The sequence below is a fragment of the Ceratotherium simum genome, chromosome 16 (genome assembly GCF_057802395.1).
Source record: "Ceratotherium simum simum isolate JZ-2026a chromosome 16, ASM5780239v1, whole genome shotgun sequence".
NCBI classification, from domain to species: Eukaryota; Metazoa; Chordata; class Mammalia; order Perissodactyla; family Rhinocerotidae; genus Ceratotherium; species Ceratotherium simum.
The window spans coordinates 1635150-1653132 of NC_141915.1; the positions used below are offsets into that span (position 1 = coordinate 1635150).

Here is a 17983-nt window from a genome sequence, read left to right on the forward strand (position 1 = left end):
CGCGCCTCAGGACCGGCGGGGCCGCGCGGCGCATCCTGCGGGCGGGGGCGGGCGCGGCGCCGGCGGGCGGACGCAAGATGATGAAGTTTCGGTTCCGGCGGCAGGGCGCCGACCCGCAGCGCGAGAAGCTCAAGCAGGAGCTCTTCGCCTTCAACAAGGTGCGGTGGCGGCCCGGCCGGGCGGGAGGGGAGGGGAGGGGCGGGCCGGGGGCCCGGGCCGGGGGCCGGGGGCCGGAGCCACGTCGGGCCGGGGGGAGGGGGCGCGCGGCGGGGCGGGCCGGCCGCCCCTCGGCGGGCCCCACTCCGCGCCTGCTCCGCGGCTCCGCGCCGGGCGCTGGGGGGGGAGGTCTGGGTCTCCGCTCTCTGGGATTCCCTGGCCCGCTCCGCAGGTCTCTGTCCCCGGGGTCTCGGGGGCTCCCTGTCTCGGGGCGGCTCCGCGCGGCTGCGGGGCTCTGCCCCGCGCTCTTGGGCCGCCTCCCCGTCCTCGTCTCTGCCTGTGTCTGGGAGGGGGTGTCTCTGCCTCTGTCCCTGTGTCTCTGCGTCTCTCTTCTCTCCCTGTTTTTCTGTCTCTGCATCTCGGAGTCTTTGCCTGTCTCTTCCTGCGTGTCTCTCTTTGCCTCCATATGTCTCTGTGAGGTCTCTCGAACTCTCTGTCTTTCCCTCTCTGTCTCTCTATCTCTCTTTCTTTGGGGCCCCTCCACACCCCTGCTCAGCCCTTGGGGCAGCCCAGGGCCCCGTTTGTTTTGCTTTTGCGCCCAGGCTGGGCGGGAGGGGTGCGGAGTGGAGGCAGATGTTGGGGAGTGGGGCTGGGAAATCCCTTCTCGGTTCTCTCCTCCCTGCTCCCACGGCCCTCGGCTCTGCCGTGCCCTGCTCTGCCCTGCCCTGCCGGGGGCTCCAGGGCAGATGCCTGGCTGTGTACCCAACTGCGCTTCACATCGTGGGGCCTCAGTTTTCCTTGCTGTGAAATGGGGCCACGTTCCTCTCTGCTGTGGGCTCTGCCCCCTGTGTCACATGGGCCAGCCGACCGAGGAGGTGGGGGTGGAAGTCTGCTCCTTCCTTTCTTTCCCTGGGTAGGGCGAGAGGGGCCTTGAGAAAGGGGCTGCCTTCAGCCCCAGCCTGCCCCTTGCTAACTCCTCCCAGGGGTTGGTTCTGGCCTCAGTTTTACCCCAAAGCCCTCTGATTGCACAGCCCTCACTGCTCTTGGGAGCTAGAGTTGTTATCCCTGTCATACAGGTGAGAAAATTGAGGTTCAGAGAGGGCTGACGACTTGCCCAAAGTCACAGAGTGAGCTGGGGCACTTTGTCCTTGTGTCCCCTCGTCGGTGGGATTTGACTTTAGTTGAGAGGCAGGGGTTTTCCGAGGGGCTGCTGTGGTCCAGGAGGAGACTCTTGTCCAGGAAGAAGCTCTGGGACAACTGGACTTGGAGTGGCTGAGGCACTGGGACATCTCTTGGGGTGGGCAGGGTTTCTGAGGTGGTAGTGAGGGGCTGCCCGGACCCGCAGACTTGGTGGTTGAGAACCTGCCAGGGGCCTGAGGGGAGGCTGGTGCCCAGGTGCTCCCAGACGGCCCCCCTCCTGTGCTGCGTGGCTGTGAGGGTGAGCCCCCGGGCGGTGAGAGGAGAATGACAGTGGGGCAGGCACTGGGCTAAGGTGTCACCTCCTCAGCCAGTGAGTTGGAGTGTGAAGTGGGGACCTGAGACAGATGGTGGGGAGGCTCGGCTCACCCTGGCTGGCGCTGGGTTGGCAGAAGGTGAGGGCTCCCCGCTAAGGAGCCCTTTCTGAGTGGGCAGCAACGGTGGGGGCGTGGTCTTGGGCAAGGAGCTTGGTCACCAGAAGGAGTCGTATGTGATCACTAGAAAATAGGCCCCAGATTCTCTAGTGGGGGGGCTCGTCAGGGGCGAGCATGGACTTTGGACTCTGTCTTGGGTCCGAATTCCAGCCCTGCCCGTAAGTTGCCTGTGGGATGTCCACTCTATGACAGTTTAACAAATACTGAGCTCCTGCTGTGTGTGAGTTCTTTCTAGGTGCTGGGGACACCACAGTGACCAAAAGGGACAAATACCTCTTCCCTCAGGGGGCTGATGTACTAGTGGGGGAGAAAGTGAAAAGCCACAATAAGAGTAAATGCTGCAGTAATTTGGGTGGTGGGCAGTGCTGTGGATAAAATAAAGTAGGGGGAGGGCATGGAGCCTTTGGGCAGGGATGGCTGCTAGAGCCTGGGTGCTTTAGGAGGGAACTGACTCCTGAGCTGAGACCTGAGTGATGGAAAGGAGCCCGCCATGGGGTGTGCTGGGTGAAGTGCCTTGCAGGTAGAGGGATAGTAGATGCAAAGGCCCTGAGGCAGGAGCCTGCCTAGTAAATTAGGGGAGAGCAAAAGATCACTGGGCCTGGAGTCCAGTGAGCCAGGGGGAGAGTGGGAGATGGAGGGCGGAAAGGGGCCAGTTGTAAGGATTTGGCTTTGCCAGAGTGAGCTGGGAGCGCCTGGAGGGGCCTGAGCGGGGGAGGAGCCTGGTCAGACATGGTCAGGTCCAGCATGGGCATGCTGCCTCCCCACCCCCGGCGACATGGGTGATTGTTGTCAGGTGGACTCACTGCCCCCAGTGCCCAGGTGGGAAACTGAGGCTTGGAGAGTGCTGAGGCTAGCCTGAGGCTGAGCCAGCTGCCCAGAGGGCACAGTCCCTACCTGGATGGGATGAGGCAGGAGGGAGGCTGGGGCGCCAGGCCCGGGGACCAGGGTTTCTTACAAAATATGTGTCTTGCTGAGGCAGTGGTCAGGAGGTACCAGTGGCCCACATCTGGTGTCCCACATTGGTGTTGAGGACGGGGGCTGGGGGCCCAGGGCTCGAGGGATGAGTAGCAGCTCCTTGGGGGGGTGGGCAAATGGAGGAAAGTGCAAGTGAGTGGAATTAAGGAGCGAGTGCAGCCTGGCGGGACTGGCCTCGACACCCCCGGTGCACAAGCCCCCTTCACACCATCCCTGCCACAGAGGGAGTGTGAATCTCATTGCCTGGCTTCCAGGGAAGGAACCCACGTCTGGGAGGTGGGTGACACCTTCAGGGACTGGGCAGGAGGCTCCCCCTCTGGGCCTCAGTCTCCCTGTCTCTGAGTCTAGGGATGGGGGCAGTCCTCTGGGGGTGAGGGCATCAGGAGCCTCTGCCTAGATAACCTTTGGGTATTGGCCTCTGACCTCCACGTGGGGTCTGTGTTTGGGGAGCGCCATGGATTTCCCGTGGGAGCCCGGGCAGCGTGGCACCTCAGCAAGCTTCTGCGCCTCTAGGAGTGGGGTGCGGGACGCCACCCTTGGGGTAGGTGGAGTCCACTCCCGGGCCTGTGCCTCGCTGAGTTTTGTTCTGTGTGTTTGTTGCCAGAGCCCGTGCACAGTGAGGTGGACACGGGTGTGGAGAGGGACGGGGGCTTGGCCAGAGGAAGGCCTCTGGTGACGCCAGGGGCTCAGGCCCTTGTACGCTGACTGGAGGCATGATGGCCCATTTCACAGTTGAGGACACTGAGATACAGATTGCAGGTGGACCCAGCTCTAGTCCTGCTGTGCACCAGCGGCAGAGCCTGGAGGCGGCCTTGGGGTGGGCCTCGGGGTGGGGCAGCAGGGCCTGTGCGAGTGCCCTGCCCTCCCCTCCCCTGTAGACCGTGGAGCATGGCTTCCCCAACCAGCCAAGCGCCCTGGCCTTCGACCCCGAGCTTCGCATCATGGCCATCGGCACCAGGTCTGGGGCTGTCAAGATGTATCCTTTGCGGGCCACGGCCTCTGGGGCCTGTGAGGACCACCTGCTTGCAGCTCCTTGTGTGCTGGGCTCCGTGGGCAGGGTCCGGCCTGGGAGGGAGGCTGCGGTAGGTGCCGGGATCCTGGTGGAGGCCACTGCAGCTTCTGCCCTGGGATGTTTCCTCAGAGAGGGTGGGGTGTCAGCTGGTAGTGGCCACAGCTGTCCCTCACTGCATTCCAGCCAACCAGTTACCTGGGTGACCCTGCCATTGTCCCAGCAGCTGTGACTGGGGAAGTTGGCCCAGGGGGCTGGCTGAGCATGGGACCCATCAGGGGTAGTGGGTGGGTGGGGGTCACACAGTGGGCCCCTGCCCTGGTGACCGGGCACACACACGTGTGTGATGTGAAGACACGTGTGTTCGGCCGAGGGGCTGGGGGCAGTGCCAGGCTCGGCATGGTGAGCGCAGCGCGGCGCCCACCTGGATGCTGGCGGCCACACAATGGGCCGTGTGAGCTGCACAAAGCGGGCATTTTCCCTGCAAGCGAGGGGTGGGGGTGAGGGGGGGCAAACAGGCAGCTGAATGCCTCCGTGCCTGCGGTGGAGAGTCCCACCCCCATTGCTCGCAGCGAAGCCCCTCAGGCGGGGACACTGAGGTGCAGAGTGTGGTGACGGCTGCATGGTGCGAGCTGCCCACCCCCACCCCTCCCCGTGTGACCCTCTGGGTCTCAGTGTCCTCGTTGGGGACATCAGTTGGCACAAAATGAGTCAGTGCCTGAAAGGAGCAGGGTGGGGTGGGGTCTCCCCACCCCAGGTCTGGGGGCACTGGCCAGGCAGGGGCGGGCGCCTGGCCTGCGGTGTGTGAGCTTGCCTCCTTGGGAGTCTGGCAGGGCCGGGATGCCCCTCCGCCACGGGCACTGAGGTCCCAGTGGGGAAGGGGATGGGCCAGGTGGGTGCAGTGCCCTGGCCCCCGGCCCCCAACCGCCCACCTGCCCACTTCCTGGCCTGCTGCTCCCACCCCTCCTGGGTGCTGTCCTGCCCCACTTGTGTGTTGTGTCCCCACAGCCCCTTTCTCCGTCATAGCAGTCGGTATCCCACAGTGCCCTGCACCACGCGTCTCTGTTAGCCTCTCAAGCTATCCCTCCTGGTGTCCTGGTCTCTCTTGGGCACAGACTCCTCATGGTCACAAGGAACGTGATGTACAGATGAGGAGATAGCCTCAGAGGAGGCCAGAGCCCTCCCCTTCCCCCCAGACCACCCCAGCCCAGAGCCCTCGGTTGGGAAACTGAGGCTGGAGAGGACAGGCCCTGGCCACAGAAGCCGCCCCTCCCCCTCAAGCCTGGCCCCCGTCTCCTTGACGACCCTGGTTCACGCCCAGCACTCCTGCCCCCTCTTTTGTCCCCTTTTCTGTTCTCCTGGCTCCTACAGGGAATCCCAGCTCCAACTCCAAGCAACGGCTCCTGCCTTGTTGCCGGGAAACGTTGCTGATCCCTCCCAGCCCTCCCTCCTGGGCCCCCTTGGCCCTGCCCATCCACTGTCAAGTTGCTTGGCCTCTGGCACTGAGGCTGGGCACTTGAAACAGGTCGTCCAGCCTCCCCAAGCCTCTGTGTACTCATCTGTAAAATGGGCAGGCTGCGGCCTCTCCTGCCTTGCTGTGGGGGCTGCTGGCTGTCTGCCCCGGAGGGAGGTTGGTTGCCCACAGCTGGAGTTTGGCCTGGAGCTGTGGGAAGGGGCAGCCTGGACTCTCCTCTTCCCCGGGCTTCCCTGCCCAGGCCTGGCCTCACATCTCTGCCTGTGTGATCCTGACCTGCGGGCTCACGAAGCTGACATAGAGTGGACTCTGGCTGTGTGCCAGTCTGGGCCAGGAGTGCTGGGTGTGTTTCTCTTCTCACTTGCCCTGTGCCAGCCCTACGAGGCAGGAGTCACTAGCCCATTTTACAGATGAGGAGGTGAAGGTCACATGGCAGCGCCGACTTGCAGGAGCTCAGTGGAGCCTGCACTGGGACCTGGAGATCCCATGAGAGTGCAGGATGGCGCTTCCTCAGGGAAGGGCCCACCTGGACTTTGGGGCCTCCTGGGTAGGCAGGGCTGGCTGGGACCCATTGGAATGGTCTTGGGAACGAGGACGCTTGGGCATCTCCCGTGCCTTGGCTTCCTGGCCCGTGCCTGCTTCTTTCTGCCCTTGACCTGTTGCCCTCAGCTACGGTGCGCCTGGCGTGGAGTTCACGGGCCTGCACCGAGACATGACCACTGTCACGCAGATGCACTTCCTGCCCGGCCAGGTGAGCGTCTACCCGCCCACCACCAGTTGGCTCCCATGGCCCCTAGGCCCCCTCCCCAGCCAGCCCAGTCCTGGTCTCTGCTCCCCTCCAGGGTCGCCTCCTGACTCTGCTGGACGACAGCAGCCTGCATCTCTGGGAGATCGTCCACCGTAACGGCTGTGCCCATCTGGAGGAAGCGCTCAGCTTTCAGCCACCCGGTCGGCCGGGCTTTGATGGTGCCAGGTACTGGAGGACTTGGCTGGGCACCAGCCGCCGGGCATGGGGGAGCTGGGTGGGGGCTGTGGAAGCGGCCATGCGAAGGCGCGGTGGGGACAGGAAGCTGCCCGGGGCAGGGTTCAGGGTGGCGGGGTGCGTTGAGTTGGGCCTGGGTCCCGGAAGGCAGCACTTGGACCCCTCTTGACTGAGATGTGCTGCATGGACTTTGCGGGTATTAGATGGGGAGTTGCAGCTGAGTCTAAGTTGAGCACGTAGGGGCTGTGCTACGGGACTGCTAGGGCCTCGAGACCCAGGATGGGAGAGCGTGTTGTGTCCCAGGCTCCCGGTACCTGGTGTGTGGCACTGCGCTCCCTGCAGTGATGGGGGTGTCTGGGGGCACTGGGCAGGACTAAGCAGAGCTGATACTAGCAAGGGTCCCCTGGCCCCTTGAATTGGGGGTGGGGTGACAGGCCATAGTGTACACAGGTGAAAGGGCGAGTTTAGGGGCAAGGAGGGTCCTACTGGGCAGTGCTGTGTGAGGTGCTAGCAGGACACCCCAGGGGACAACAGAGTGGCCTGGACTGCTGGTGAGAGTGTAAGGCGCCTCAGTCCCTGGCCCTGCTGGCCCTCACTGAAATGGCTGGAGTGGGCAAGTCCTTCACCCTGCAAGATGCCTTTCTCTAGCTCAGCGAGAGGCTTGTACTGCTCCTGCTGGGGGCTGGATGACACCCCTACACGTGCAGCCATAACCTAGGGGTGCAGTCCTGGGGTCTCCCAGCCTCTGCAGGCAGGACTGATCTGGGCCCTCCTGCAAAGTCAGGGGGCCATCCAGAGGGCTGGCGTCAGGGGTTCTTGGGTGGGGCTCAGGAGGGCTGTGTGTCCTGGAGCTCCTGGTCCTGGCCCAAGGGGTGGCCTGGTTCCTGCCTTCCCTTCCTGGAGGGTGGGAGGAACTTCGGAGCCCGTCTCCAAGACCTGGGGAGCCTATTTTTATCCCTCTCACTGCCGACATCCTGACGAATAATTGAGCGAGCTAATTACCATGCCCACAGCCACCACCCTCACCTTCTGGTCACCAGCCTGCTTGATAATCAGGGCCCAGTGAGCACAGAGGAGCTGTAATGAGCTAACAGTGGCAGCCCAGCCCCCCCGCACCCTCCTCAGCAGGTGGATGGGCTTGCACTCTCACCCGCCTCCCCTTGTCTCCCACAGTGGCCCGCCCAGCCTCACCCGCGTCACAGTGGTCCTGCTGATAGCTGCTGGTGACATGGCAGCCCTGGGCACTGAGGGTGGCAGCATCTTCTTCCTGGATGTTCCCACGCTGACGCTGCTTGAGGGGCAGACCCTTGGCCCTGACGAGGTTCTGCGAAGGTGAGAGGTGGGCAGCTCTCCCAGCACCCTGTAGTGCCTGGGCAGTGCTTCTGCTGGCTCACCTGAGCCCCCTCTGCAGTGTGCCAGACGACTACCGCTGTGGGAAGGCCCTGGGCCCCGTGGAAGCTCTGCAGGGACACCTGCGGGACCCCACCAAGATCCTCATTGGCTACAGCCGAGGCCTGCTGGTCATCTGGAACCAGGCTGCACAGTGTGCAGACCGTGTCTTCCTGGGGAACCAGGTGTGTGGGTGAAGCCGGTGCCCGCAGCCGGGGCCCTCTGCTCATGGCCGCCTTGCTCATGCCCACCCGCCCTGCCCTGCAGCAGCTGGAGAGCTTGTGCTGGGAGCGTGGCGGCGGCACGCTGGTCAGCTCACACAGCGATGGCAGCTATGCCGTCTGGTCTGCAGACACCGGCAGCTCCCCGACAACGCAGCCCGTGGTAGCCACCACGCCCTACGGTGAGTACTGGGGAGGCCTGAGCACGGGGTTGATGGAGGATCCCAAGCTGAGGCACTGGGGGCTGCCGCGCCTCAGTGGGGGTATCCAGGAGGACTTGTGGAAGGCGGCAGCACCAAGCCAAATCTGCAGAGGTGAGCCCCCCGGGAGGCATGGTCAGGGGCAGCGGCCTTCCCCTTGGAGAGGCAGAAAGCAGCTGTGAGGCGGGGAGTGGTAGAGGCAGGACGGGAGTGGGCAGAGAGGTGAGCAGTGCGACCTGAGGCCCTTCTGGTCCCAGCAAGCGAGCGAGTGAGCCTGACGCTGTCCCCCCTCCAGGTCCCTTCCCCTGCAAAGCGATCAACAAGATTCTGTGGCGAAGCTGTCAGTCTGGGTAGGTGGGGAGCTGGTCTCAGGTGTGGGTCGGGGACTGCGTCAGGCTGTGGGGCGGAGGGTGTGTTCCGGGCCACAGGAATGTCCTGTGATGCTCTCCCTGGGTCGGGCAGTGTGCGCTTCCGGCCCAGGTGGCTCACATGGCTGCTCCACTCTGCGCAGGGGCCACTTTATCATCTTCAGTGGCGGCATGCCCCGCGCCAGCTATGGCGACCGCCACTGTGTGAGTGTGCTCCAGGCCGAGACTCTGGTGACGCTGGACTTCACCTCCCGCATCATCGACTTCTTCACGGTGCACAGCACGCGGCCCGAGGATGGTGTGTGCCCTGCCCTCCCCCGGCCTGTGCCCAGCGCTGCTTATCCATGCTCACCCCGCTGCTGCCCCACAGAGTTCGACGAGCCCCAGGCCCTGGCCGTGCTGCTCGAAGAGGAGCTGGTGGTGCTAGACCTGCAAACGCCCGGCTGGCCAGCTGTGCCTGCTCCATACCTGGCCCCGCTGCACTCATCCGCCATCACCTGCTCGGCCCACGTCGCCAACGTCCCTGCCAAGCTGTGGGCCCGCATCGTGAGCGCTGGCGAGCAGCAGAGCCCCCAGCCTGCCTCCAGCTCCTTGGTGTGTGTCGAGGCGTCCTGTGGGGCCAGGTCTTGGGGAGGGAGGGTGTTCCCGGTGGAGGGCACTGTCCAGGCACAGGCCTGGAGGTGGTTAACGTGGCAGGTGTCTGTGGGGATCTCTGGGGCAGTTTGGGTCCTGGATGCCATGTCTGGGGTGAGAGGGAGAAGATATTTGTACTCACTTTGCACTTACATCTCGCCCCTTCTCCCAGAGCTGGCCCATAACCGGGGGCCGCAACCTGGCCCAGGAGCCATCACAGCGAGGGCTGCTGCTGACTGGGTAGGGCAGATGTCGTGTTCCCTGGCCACGCACAGTCGTGATGTGTATGTGTGCGTGTGTACGTGGGCGCGTGGGGCCTGGTACAGCCCACACAAGTGTAGGAGAGCCGTCCTGGGCCTGGCGGGTATTGACCCGCCTGGTGACTCAGGCCCTGGCCCTTGGTGGGACCAGGTTGCCCCATCCCACAGGGTGCATTGGGGTGAAGCTTCCCTAGATCCTGGTTCAAGGCCCTGCCCTGCCCTGCCTTTTGGCCTGGAACTGAGCTTCCCCCACCCAGCCTTCCTTGGGACCGGAAAATCTGGGCTGGCCCATGCTGAGCCGCCCAGGGCTGGTGTTGGAGAGCCCGGCCTGGGCCTGGCAGGTGCTGACGTGCCCGGTGATTCAGGCCCCACTTCCTGCCCTGCCCTTGCCGCTTGCCTGTGCAGGGACCCTCAGGCCTCTGACTCCTGCGTCCCCTCCCCTGCATCAGAACTCTTAACTGTGGCTTTCAGGGCTGCTAGAGGTGTCCCAACCAGCCCCACAGACTCACTCACCTTCTCATGTCTTGTCTCTGGGCTCCCTCCACCGCCCAGGGGCTCCCCACTGGGCTCTGCAGCTGTGTCCCAAGGCTGCACCCCAGATTTGTCTGCCCCTTCCCCACCCTTTCCCTTCCCTGCTTCCTCCCGACCTCCCCATTCTTCCTGCTGCTCTGCCTACATGGCTGCCTCATGCCCCAACTGATCCCTCTGCTCTGTGACTGGCTAACTTCTGATTACCTTTTCTGGATGCCCTCGTGGGGGCAGAACCCCCTGGTCCTCTGTTCCCGGCATTACCCCCTCTTCCATTTCCTGTTCATCACACTGGGGATTCTTTCCACCCTTTCTCACCCTGTTTGAAGAGCCCAGGTGCATGTGGCCTGGCCTCCAGCAGGCCCTCAGTTATGTGTTTGCCCTATATAGTGGGTGCTTCCTGTTGGTTGTATGCAGTAGGAGTCTGGTCAACGTTCAGCATTTGCAGTAGGTGCTCAGTGAGCGATCACTGGATGAGTGGAAGGAGGGGTGCATGGGGACCCGGTGTGGGCCTGATGTCGCCCTCCCTGCAGCCACGAGGACGGCACTGTGCGGTTCTGGGATGCCTCTGGGGTGGCGCTGCGGCCGCTCTACAAGCTGAGCACAGCTGGCCTCTTCCAGACGGACTGCGAGCATGCCGACAGCCTGGCCCAGGCCGCCGAGGACGACTGGCCGCCCTTCCGCAAGGTGGGCCCCCCTCCCAGCCCCTTGGAGCCTGGTCCCCGCTCTGCCCTGTGTCATCACTCCATCGCACTCCCCAGGTGGGCTGCTTTGACCCCTACAGTGACGATCCCCGGCTCGGCGTGCAGAAGGTGGCACTCTGCAAGTACACAGCCCAGATGGTGGTGGCCGGCACTGCAGGCCAGGTAGGCCTGCAGTGTCCTCAGGGTTGGGGGTCTCAGAGGGCTTTCTGAAGGAGGTGGGCCTAAACTGGAGGGTCTGGTGGAGTGGTAGGGGGTCAGCATGGGCAAAAGCCCGGAGGTGGGAATGGGGCTCCAGGCGGGGCTGGCTGGGGTGAGGCCAGCCAGGGCGGTGGGGCCCGTTGTTGGGGGCCTTGCATCCAAGCTTTGGCTGTAGGGGACCATGGAGGGTTGGGGCCGGGGGCAGGAACATAGGTGTTAGATGAGCCCAGGGAGGGCAGGGGCCAGTGAGTCTTGGTCACTGCCATGCCGCCAGCACGCGCACATTATGTAGAAGGTGCTCAATTTGTGCTTATTGCTAAACGGGAGACAGGCTTGGTGCGGGGGGATTACTTGGCCCCAGAAGGGCAGGGACTGGCAGGTCTTGGTCACCACCATGTTCCTCAGTGCTCACTGACGGCCTTGGTATACAGTAGGCATTCAGTAAGTGCATATTCAGAAGACGAACTGGAGATAATCCTGGGACCACCCCGGCAGTGGCTCTGTGGGCTCGGTGGGGCATGGGGGGCCCCTCCTCCGTGCTCACCCCCCCCTCGCCCGGCTGCGGGCTCAGGTGCTGGTGCTGGAGCTGAGTGACGCGCCGTCAGAGCAGGCAGTCAGTGTGGCCAGTGTGGACCTCCTCCAGGACCGCGAGGGCTTCACATGGAAGGGCCATGAGCGGCTGAGCCCGCGCACGGGGCCCCTGCCCTGGCCCACTGGCTTCCAGCCCCACGTGCTGGTTCAGTGCCTGCCGCCAGCTGCTGTCACCGCGGTCACGCTCCACACTGAGTGGAGCCTCGTGGCCTTTGGCACCAGTCATGGCTTTGGCCTCTTTGACTACCAGCGCAAGAGCCCTGTCCTGGCCAGGTATGTGGGGGGGCAGGCCTGGAGCCTGGTGAGATGGGGTCTGCACCTCCACCTGGGCTCAGCCTCCTGTGGGACCTATGGTGCAGCCCTGTGCCTGCCTGGGCCTCAGTTTCCCCTTCTAAGCCTTGGTGTGGTGACGGTGGTTCTGTTGCCTCTGGCAGCTCCGTCCTTATGTGCAGTGCTGCTGGTGGGGCTCTCAGGCCACCAGCTGCTGGGCTGGCTGGGCAGCATAGAGGGGCTCGGGCTTCCTGACCGGGCCAGCAGGAGCACGGGGGCTGCTCCAGGAGGCTGCTTCGTAGCACGACTGGCGCCTGCCTGCCCCCAGGTGCACCCTTCACCCCAATGACTCCTTGGCCATGGAGGGGCCGCTCTCCCGGGTGAAGTCGCTCAAGAAGTCGCTGCGCCAGTCTTTCCGGCGCATCCGCAAGAGCCGAGTCTCAGGCAAGAAGCGGGCTGCCAACACCAACAGCAAGGTGAGCTGGGGCCTGGCTGCCCGGTGCTGCTCCTCTGGGCCGTGCTGTAGAAATGGAGCCCCCTGGGGCCCCTGGGGTGATCCGGGTGAGCGGGGAGGATGGAGGAGGAGTGTTGGGCGCCAGGCTGTGTGAGAGCAGATGGGGTGCAGGGAAGGTGGTGTTCCGGAGCCCCACGCCCTTCCAGTTGCAGGAGGCCAACGCACAGCTGGCGGAGCAGGCCTGCCCGCATGACGTGGAGATGACGCCCGTCCAGCGCCGCATTGAGCCGCGCTCGGCTGACGACTCCCTCTCGGGCGTGGTGCGCTGCCTCTACTTTGCTGACACGTTCCTTCGAGATGGTGAGGCCGGGGGAGGGCCAGGGCCTGGGGAGATGGGCCTCAGTTGACCCGTCTAGGAAATGGGTGGTGGTGGAGGAGGGGTGGGACCACACCTTCCAGGAGGTTGGAGAGTGTTCTGAGTGCCTGATGTGTGCCGGGCTGTGCTCGCAACAGGGTGCCCTGGCCACCCAGGCAGCCCCCAGAATTTCCTATGCTATGGGGTTGGTCACTGAGTTGGGGTCCTCTGAGAGCCAAGTGGAGAGAAGGGAGTCCGAGATAGGAGGAGGGGAGCGTGGGGGGTCGGCCGGGGCCGAGGCCCAGAGGTGGCATGTGTTTGGGAGACTGCCTGGGTGGTGTCTGGAGTTGGAGGGACAGGGCTCCGGGAGGCACTGGTGCTGGCCGCCTGCTGAGGAGCCAGCTTGGACCCCGAGTGTTGGAGCCCCGAGAGGGCCTTGCGCAGAGAAGTGGTGTGGTTGGGTTTACTGACTGATTCGCGGATTGATTTTTAACTTGTATAACGGACAGTTTCAACCATACACAGTCATTCACGTCCCTCCCCTGGTGCCAGCGAGCAGGCCACTGCTGCACCTGTTCCCGCCCCACACTCTTGTTTATCTGGTTCGAGTATTCTACGTGAAAACCCTTGTGTGTGCAGGTTGGGGTGTCTTGGCCGGCCGCGGCTTGAGTTGCTCGCTACCTTTTCTCTGGGGTTTGGCTCCCCCTCGTGGTTGTGCTGAGTTCATCAGTGCGTCACAGGCGCCCACCGCTGCCGCCCGGGTCCACCTCACTCCTGTATTTTAGCTTTGATTCTCCTCTAAAGGACCTTCTCCAGAGGTTCAGCTCACACACGGAGAGCAGGCTAGACGTCCAGGGCCAGCCTCGGTTCATTTCAGCCCAGGCCCGGGACCTTCTGGGTCTGGTTGCCATGGAGAACACACCTAAAGGGGTGGGGGCGGCACAGGGGACCAGCAGCGGGGCAGAGCCGGCACGCTGATGCCCCTTTTGGGTGAGGGACAGGACTGGTGATGGGATGTGGGGGGACGTTGGGGCTTTGTGACGGGGCTGCATTGCTAAGATGGGGCTGAGGGAGTGGCAGGTGGGGTTGAAAAGATCAGGGTCCACTTCGGGTACCGTTGATGTCCCTGTGGAGGTGCCTGAGAGGCCGTTCCTGCTTCTGCAGGAGGCTGCATCTGAGCCCCCCATTGTCATCAGCAGTCTAAAGAAGGGGCCCGAGGCCATGAGGCTGGCCGAGAGAACCAGTCCTGGGTCCCAAAGTGTCAGGAGAGGAGGGAGGAGCCTGCAGCGTGCAGGCAGACACCTTGCCTCACTGCCTGTCACCCGCAGCGGCCCACCACGGGCCCACCATGTGGGCAGGCACCAACTCGGGCTCCGTGTTTGCCTATGCGCTGGAGGTGCCGGCGGCAGCGGCGGGCGGCGAGAAGCGGCCGGAGCGGGCAGTGGAGGCCGTGCTGGGCAAGGAGGTGCAGCTGATGCACCGTGCACCTGTGGTGGCCATTGCTGTGCTGGACGGGCGCGGCCGCCCATTACCCGAGCCCTACGAGGCCTCGCGGGACCTGGCACAGGCACCTGACATGCAGGGCGGCCATGCTGTGCTCATCGCATCTGAGGAGCAGTTCAAGGTGAGCCGCGTGGAGACTCTGCAGGCCCCCGCCTCCTAGACACCATTGGACCCTCTAGAACCCCTGCTCTGCCTACGCCCCCTACCTGCTGAGACCCCCTGGGCTACCCCAGCCAGCAGAGATGCCCCGAAGCACCCCGCTGCCCCTTCAGCCTGCTGCATTTCTGCAGATGCTTCTACCTGAGTTCCCACCGGGATCCCTTGACTGTCCTCCAGGCTCTGTCTGGCAAGAACTCGTGGTCTTGGGGGGGTACCAGCCATCTAACCCTTACAACCCAGTGTGACTGGTTTTGCCACAGAGGGAGGGGCCCTGGGAGGTTTCTGGGAGCAGTATGGCACCTAGGTCGAGTCCGAGGATGGTAGCTCAGGGGGGAGAGTGTCCAGGCAGAGGAGGTAGTGTGGTCAGCGGCACAGAACTGACTGGGCTTGGGGTGGGGCCTGGCACCGGCAGCCAGGAAGGATGGGCCGTGGGGGCGTGGACAGGCCAGCCTCTGCTCACCAGCCACCTGCCCCTGGCCAGGTGTTCACACTGCCCAAGGTGAGTGCCAAGACCAAGTTCAAGCTGACGGCCCACGAGGGTTGTCGTGTGCGCAAGGTGGCACTGGCCACATTTGCCAGCGTGGCCTGTGAGGACTATGCTGAGACCTGCCTGGCCTGCCTCACCAACCTGGGCGACGTGCACGTCTTCTCGGTGCCTGGCCTGCGGCCGCAGGTGCACTACTCTTGTATCCGGAAGGAGGACATCAGCGGCATCGCTTCCTGTGTCTTCACACGCCACGGCCAGGGTGAGGCGAAGGCTGCCTGGGGCAAGCGACCAGGCAGGGCTAGGAGAACTGCCGGGGAGTGTCAGCAGAGGGGTGGAATCCAGGCGGGGGCATGGCGCCAGCCAGGGCGCAGCACTTGCTGGGGGGAGCCCAGCCGAGGGGCTGTAACTGGAGTTTCGCCTCCTAAATGCTCTCTTGGCTCCTTCTTTCCCCCAACCAACCCAGGTTTCTACCTGATTTCCCCGTCGGAGTTTGAACGCTTCTCCCTAAGTGCCCGGAACATCACAGAGCCACTCTGCTCCCTGGATATTAGTTGGCCCCGTGATGCCACCCATGCCAGGTGCATGGATGGGGAGCCCCTGGCCCAGAAGGCCTGTGACCAAGGCCGGTCTCATCCCCACCCCCACATCCTGCATGGAGCAAGGGTGGTCCTCCCTGGTGTCACCCCTTTCTGGTCCCAGGGCTTGGGAATGGGAGGGCAGGGGTCTGGCCCTCAAGCCTTGAGGCACCTGCCTGTGGCCCCTATCATGGCCCCATATCTGCAGCTACGAGCTCTGCGAGTCGCCCAAGCTGAGCCAGGCTAATGGGACCCCGGGCATCGTCCTGGCCCCACGGAGCCACGATGGAAGCCCCAGTCCTGTCCACAGCAAGGGAGCTGGTGAGGGGTGCTGGGCATGAAGTGAGGGTGGCGGGGTGCCCACACAGCTCAGACATCAGGGCAGGCCTCTGCGGGAGGCGGCAGCTGAGCCAAGGCTGGAAGCCTGGGGAGGGGCATGCAGGCCGGAGAGGGGTGGGGTCTGTTGGTGCTGCGTTCCACCGTGGGCTGGGTTTGGGACTGGGTCCCCAGGTGCAGAGGGTGCCCAGGGACCCTGGCAGGGACCTGATCACTTCCTCCCTGCAGACACCCCAGAGCCACCCGAGGCCACACTCTCACCCGTGTCCATTGACTCGGCCACCAGTGCTGACACCACACTGGACACGACAGGAGACGTCACGGTGGAGGACGTGAAGGATTTCATGGGGTGAGGCGGGTGGGCAAGTCCACAGGAGGGGCTCCCCTGGCTCCCCAGCCTCCCTCCCCTCCCCTTCAGCCAACCTTAAGTCCAAGCTGGGCATGGAGGACCAAGGAGGGGCCAGACCCCAGACCGTCTGATCACAGCCCCTTTCCCCAGCTCCTCAGAGGAATCGGAGAAGAATCTGAGGAACCTGGCGGAAGACGAGGCTCGAGCCTGTGCCATCCTGATCAAATGAAGTGCTGCAGGTGTGCCGGGCCCTGGGTCCACCTGGTCCTCACCGCTCAGCCTTGACCCCTTGGGGCCCCCCAGCCCTGGTCTCCCACCTGAAATCCTGGCAGGCCCCTCGAGGCCTGGCTTCCTTCCAGAGATGTCCCGGCAGGGGCTTCAGGGACCCACACAGACAGGACTTTCATAGTTTGGTATTACAAAAATGGCCAGCTTCTCAGTTCCTGGATGTCATGGGGAGGGGAGTTTGGAACAAGGCCAGACCAAAACTTAGAGGTGGTGGCAGCTTGGGGCTCAGTGGCTGGTTGGCCCACTTCCGCAGATGAGATCACCTAGGCATATGAGGTCGGGCCCTGCCAGGTGAGCCCCAACGGGGCTGGCCAGTTCCCGCTCCAGGCCCAGGATGGCCTCCTGCCTGGGTCTGGGGCGTGTGTCTCCCCAACCTGTTATGTACCGAGTGCCCCCGCCCACACAGCCTCGCCCTGCACCAGGTACAGACACCCCAGCTCTCTATCTTTTGCTGGGGTCACCACTGCCCCCTCCCTGGCTACGTCCTGGGCTGGATGTGGTCAGTGCTTGGAAACTTGGCAAGCCCACCTCAGGCTGTCACTGCAGGGTCCTTGCCCCTGGATGGGTTGAGTGGTTTTTTGGCCTGCCCTGGAGGCACCTCTGGGTAAGGCCACCTGCCTCTTTGGGCCTCCCTGGCCTTCTGCTGACCCCTCTTCTCTTCCTCTGCCAGGAAAGCCAGGACTACCCGGCCACTACCTGCCCTGCTCGGAGCTGGGGTCTAGGACCCCTGGCTCCTGCCTGGCCCTTCCCTTAGACCCACATCTGCTAACCTGTGGGCTCCAGCAGGACCTGCCCACTCTGGCCCCAGGGCAGCCCAAAGGCGTGGGCCTGGGATTCTGCTCAGAGCCTTTGGGGTGGGATCAGACTGGCCTCTCCCACAGGCAGTGGGCTCCCCCGGAGACCAGGTGCTGTGCAGGGAGGACAGCTGAGGCTGGCAGCCTGTGTTGCCTCCTACTCCACACGCCATCCTTCCCCCCTCTCTTTGCAGAGTATTTTTCTAACGCCTGTGCCTGGCTGGACAGTCATTTCTAAAACAACTATTTTGGTACTTGCCCCTGGGCCAGCACTCCCCACCCCCAGCCTGTGCACGAGTGTGAGTGTGTGTGTGTGTGAGTGACTGGGAGCTCTGCCAGGACTGGGGCCCAGTCAGGTGTGTTTGGGGGTGGTGGGGGTTAGGATGGATTTCCCTGTAGATTGTACCTTGGGTCTTTTTTTTTTTCCTGTCATTTTGTTAAAGTTAGTGCTGTTTTAATATTAAAAATACTGATTTTTAATACTGAAAATAAAAGCATTTAATATCTCTTAAAGGGCAACCACATCTGTTTTCTCCCTGGCACGGGAGAGGATGTCACACGAGAGCTCACACTGGAGAGAGTCCAATTTCCCAGCCCTCGGGGGCCACTGGTTAGGGTTACCCCCGTTGGTGCTGCTTGGGCTGTGCTGCTGGGGACCATGGCACTAGGGAGTGATCAGAGCAGGGGCTGCCACTTGCATGGACAGGCAGGCCCTTCCTCTCCCTCACCCAGAGCTGGGGTGCCGGGGGGGCGCTGTAGGCTGGGGTGCCGCCCTAGGCCAGGGCCTGGCGGAAGGTGCTCCAGGCGTGGAAGCAGCGAGTGAAGGCGTGCTGCTCGTTGCCCTTGCGGACCAGGCGCAGGCGGCGGGGACGCTCGTGCTCTTTGGATCGCATGTGCTGGATGTACACCTGGCAAGCAGGACAGCGTGTGAGCCTTGGGCAGTCCTCCCAGACACCAGCCCGGCCTCAGCCCTCCCCTCCACGGGGCTCACCTGGCAGGCCTTCAGACTCAGTTTGATCTCCACCTGGCTTGTCTGGGTCCCCACCCACATGTAGACCTGTGGGGATGGCAGGGGAGGTGGTCTCATGGGGGAC

General features: G+C 63.6%; 2 protein-coding genes across 5 annotated transcripts in view; one reads left to right on the forward strand and one right to left on the reverse strand.

The window, feature by feature from the left end:
• On the forward strand, nucleotides 1-17402 carry LLGL1 (LLGL scribble cell polarity complex component 1). Of its 3 annotated transcripts, none has more exons than XM_087440303.1 (23): nucleotides 1-158; nucleotides 3641-3738; nucleotides 5915-5996; nucleotides 6088-6218; nucleotides 7401-7559; nucleotides 7639-7801; nucleotides 7884-8019; nucleotides 8333-8387; nucleotides 8549-8703; nucleotides 8776-8999; nucleotides 9211-9278; nucleotides 10360-10513; nucleotides 10588-10692; nucleotides 11300-11592; nucleotides 11918-12065; nucleotides 12250-12403; nucleotides 13727-14022; nucleotides 14542-14806; nucleotides 15011-15125; nucleotides 15331-15443; nucleotides 15687-15807; nucleotides 15958-16046; nucleotides 16766-17402. In XM_087440303.1, exons 1-22 carry the CDS (start codon nucleotides 78-80, stop codon nucleotides 16034-16036), a joined length of 3195 nt encoding a protein of 1064 aa, XP_087296429.1. In that variant the 5' UTR covers nucleotides 1-77; the 3' UTR covers nucleotides 16037-16046; nucleotides 16766-17402. The 3 variants fall into 3 exon arrangements, with proteins under 3 accessions (XP_087296429.1, XP_087296431.1, XP_087296430.1); XM_087440305.1 differs by having other exon boundaries at nucleotides 12256-12403; XM_087440304.1 differs by having other exon boundaries at nucleotides 7887-8019.
• Nucleotides 17363-17983, reverse strand: part of FLII (FLII actin remodeling protein) — a 13304-nt gene continuing 12683 nt past the window's right edge. For both annotated transcript variants that reach the window (XM_087440302.1, XM_087440300.1), the window contains exons 29-30: nucleotides 17881-17946; nucleotides 17363-17797 (exon numbers count right to left, since the gene is read on the reverse strand). In XM_087440302.1, coding sequence (XP_087296428.1) covers nucleotides 17663-17797; nucleotides 17881-17946 — 201 coding nt within the window. In that variant the 3' untranslated portion in view covers nucleotides 17363-17662. The remainder of the gene's footprint in view (nucleotides 17798-17880; nucleotides 17947-17983) is intronic.

Bases quoted from the DNA above. Each gene is read 5' to 3' on its own strand.
- LLGL1 (XM_087440303.1), top strand. From the start codon at position 78: ATGATGAAGTTTCGGTTCCGGCGGCAGGGCGCCGACCCGCAGCGCGAG. The intron at 9,000-9,210 runs GTGTGTGTCGAG...CCCTTCTCCCAG, and splicing joins AGCCTGCCTCCAGCTCCTTG to AGCTGGCCCATAACCGGGGG. The intron at 12,066-12,249 runs GTGAGCTGGGGC...ACGCCCTTCCAG, and splicing joins CTGCCAACACCAACAGCAAG to TTGCAGGAGGCCAACGCACA.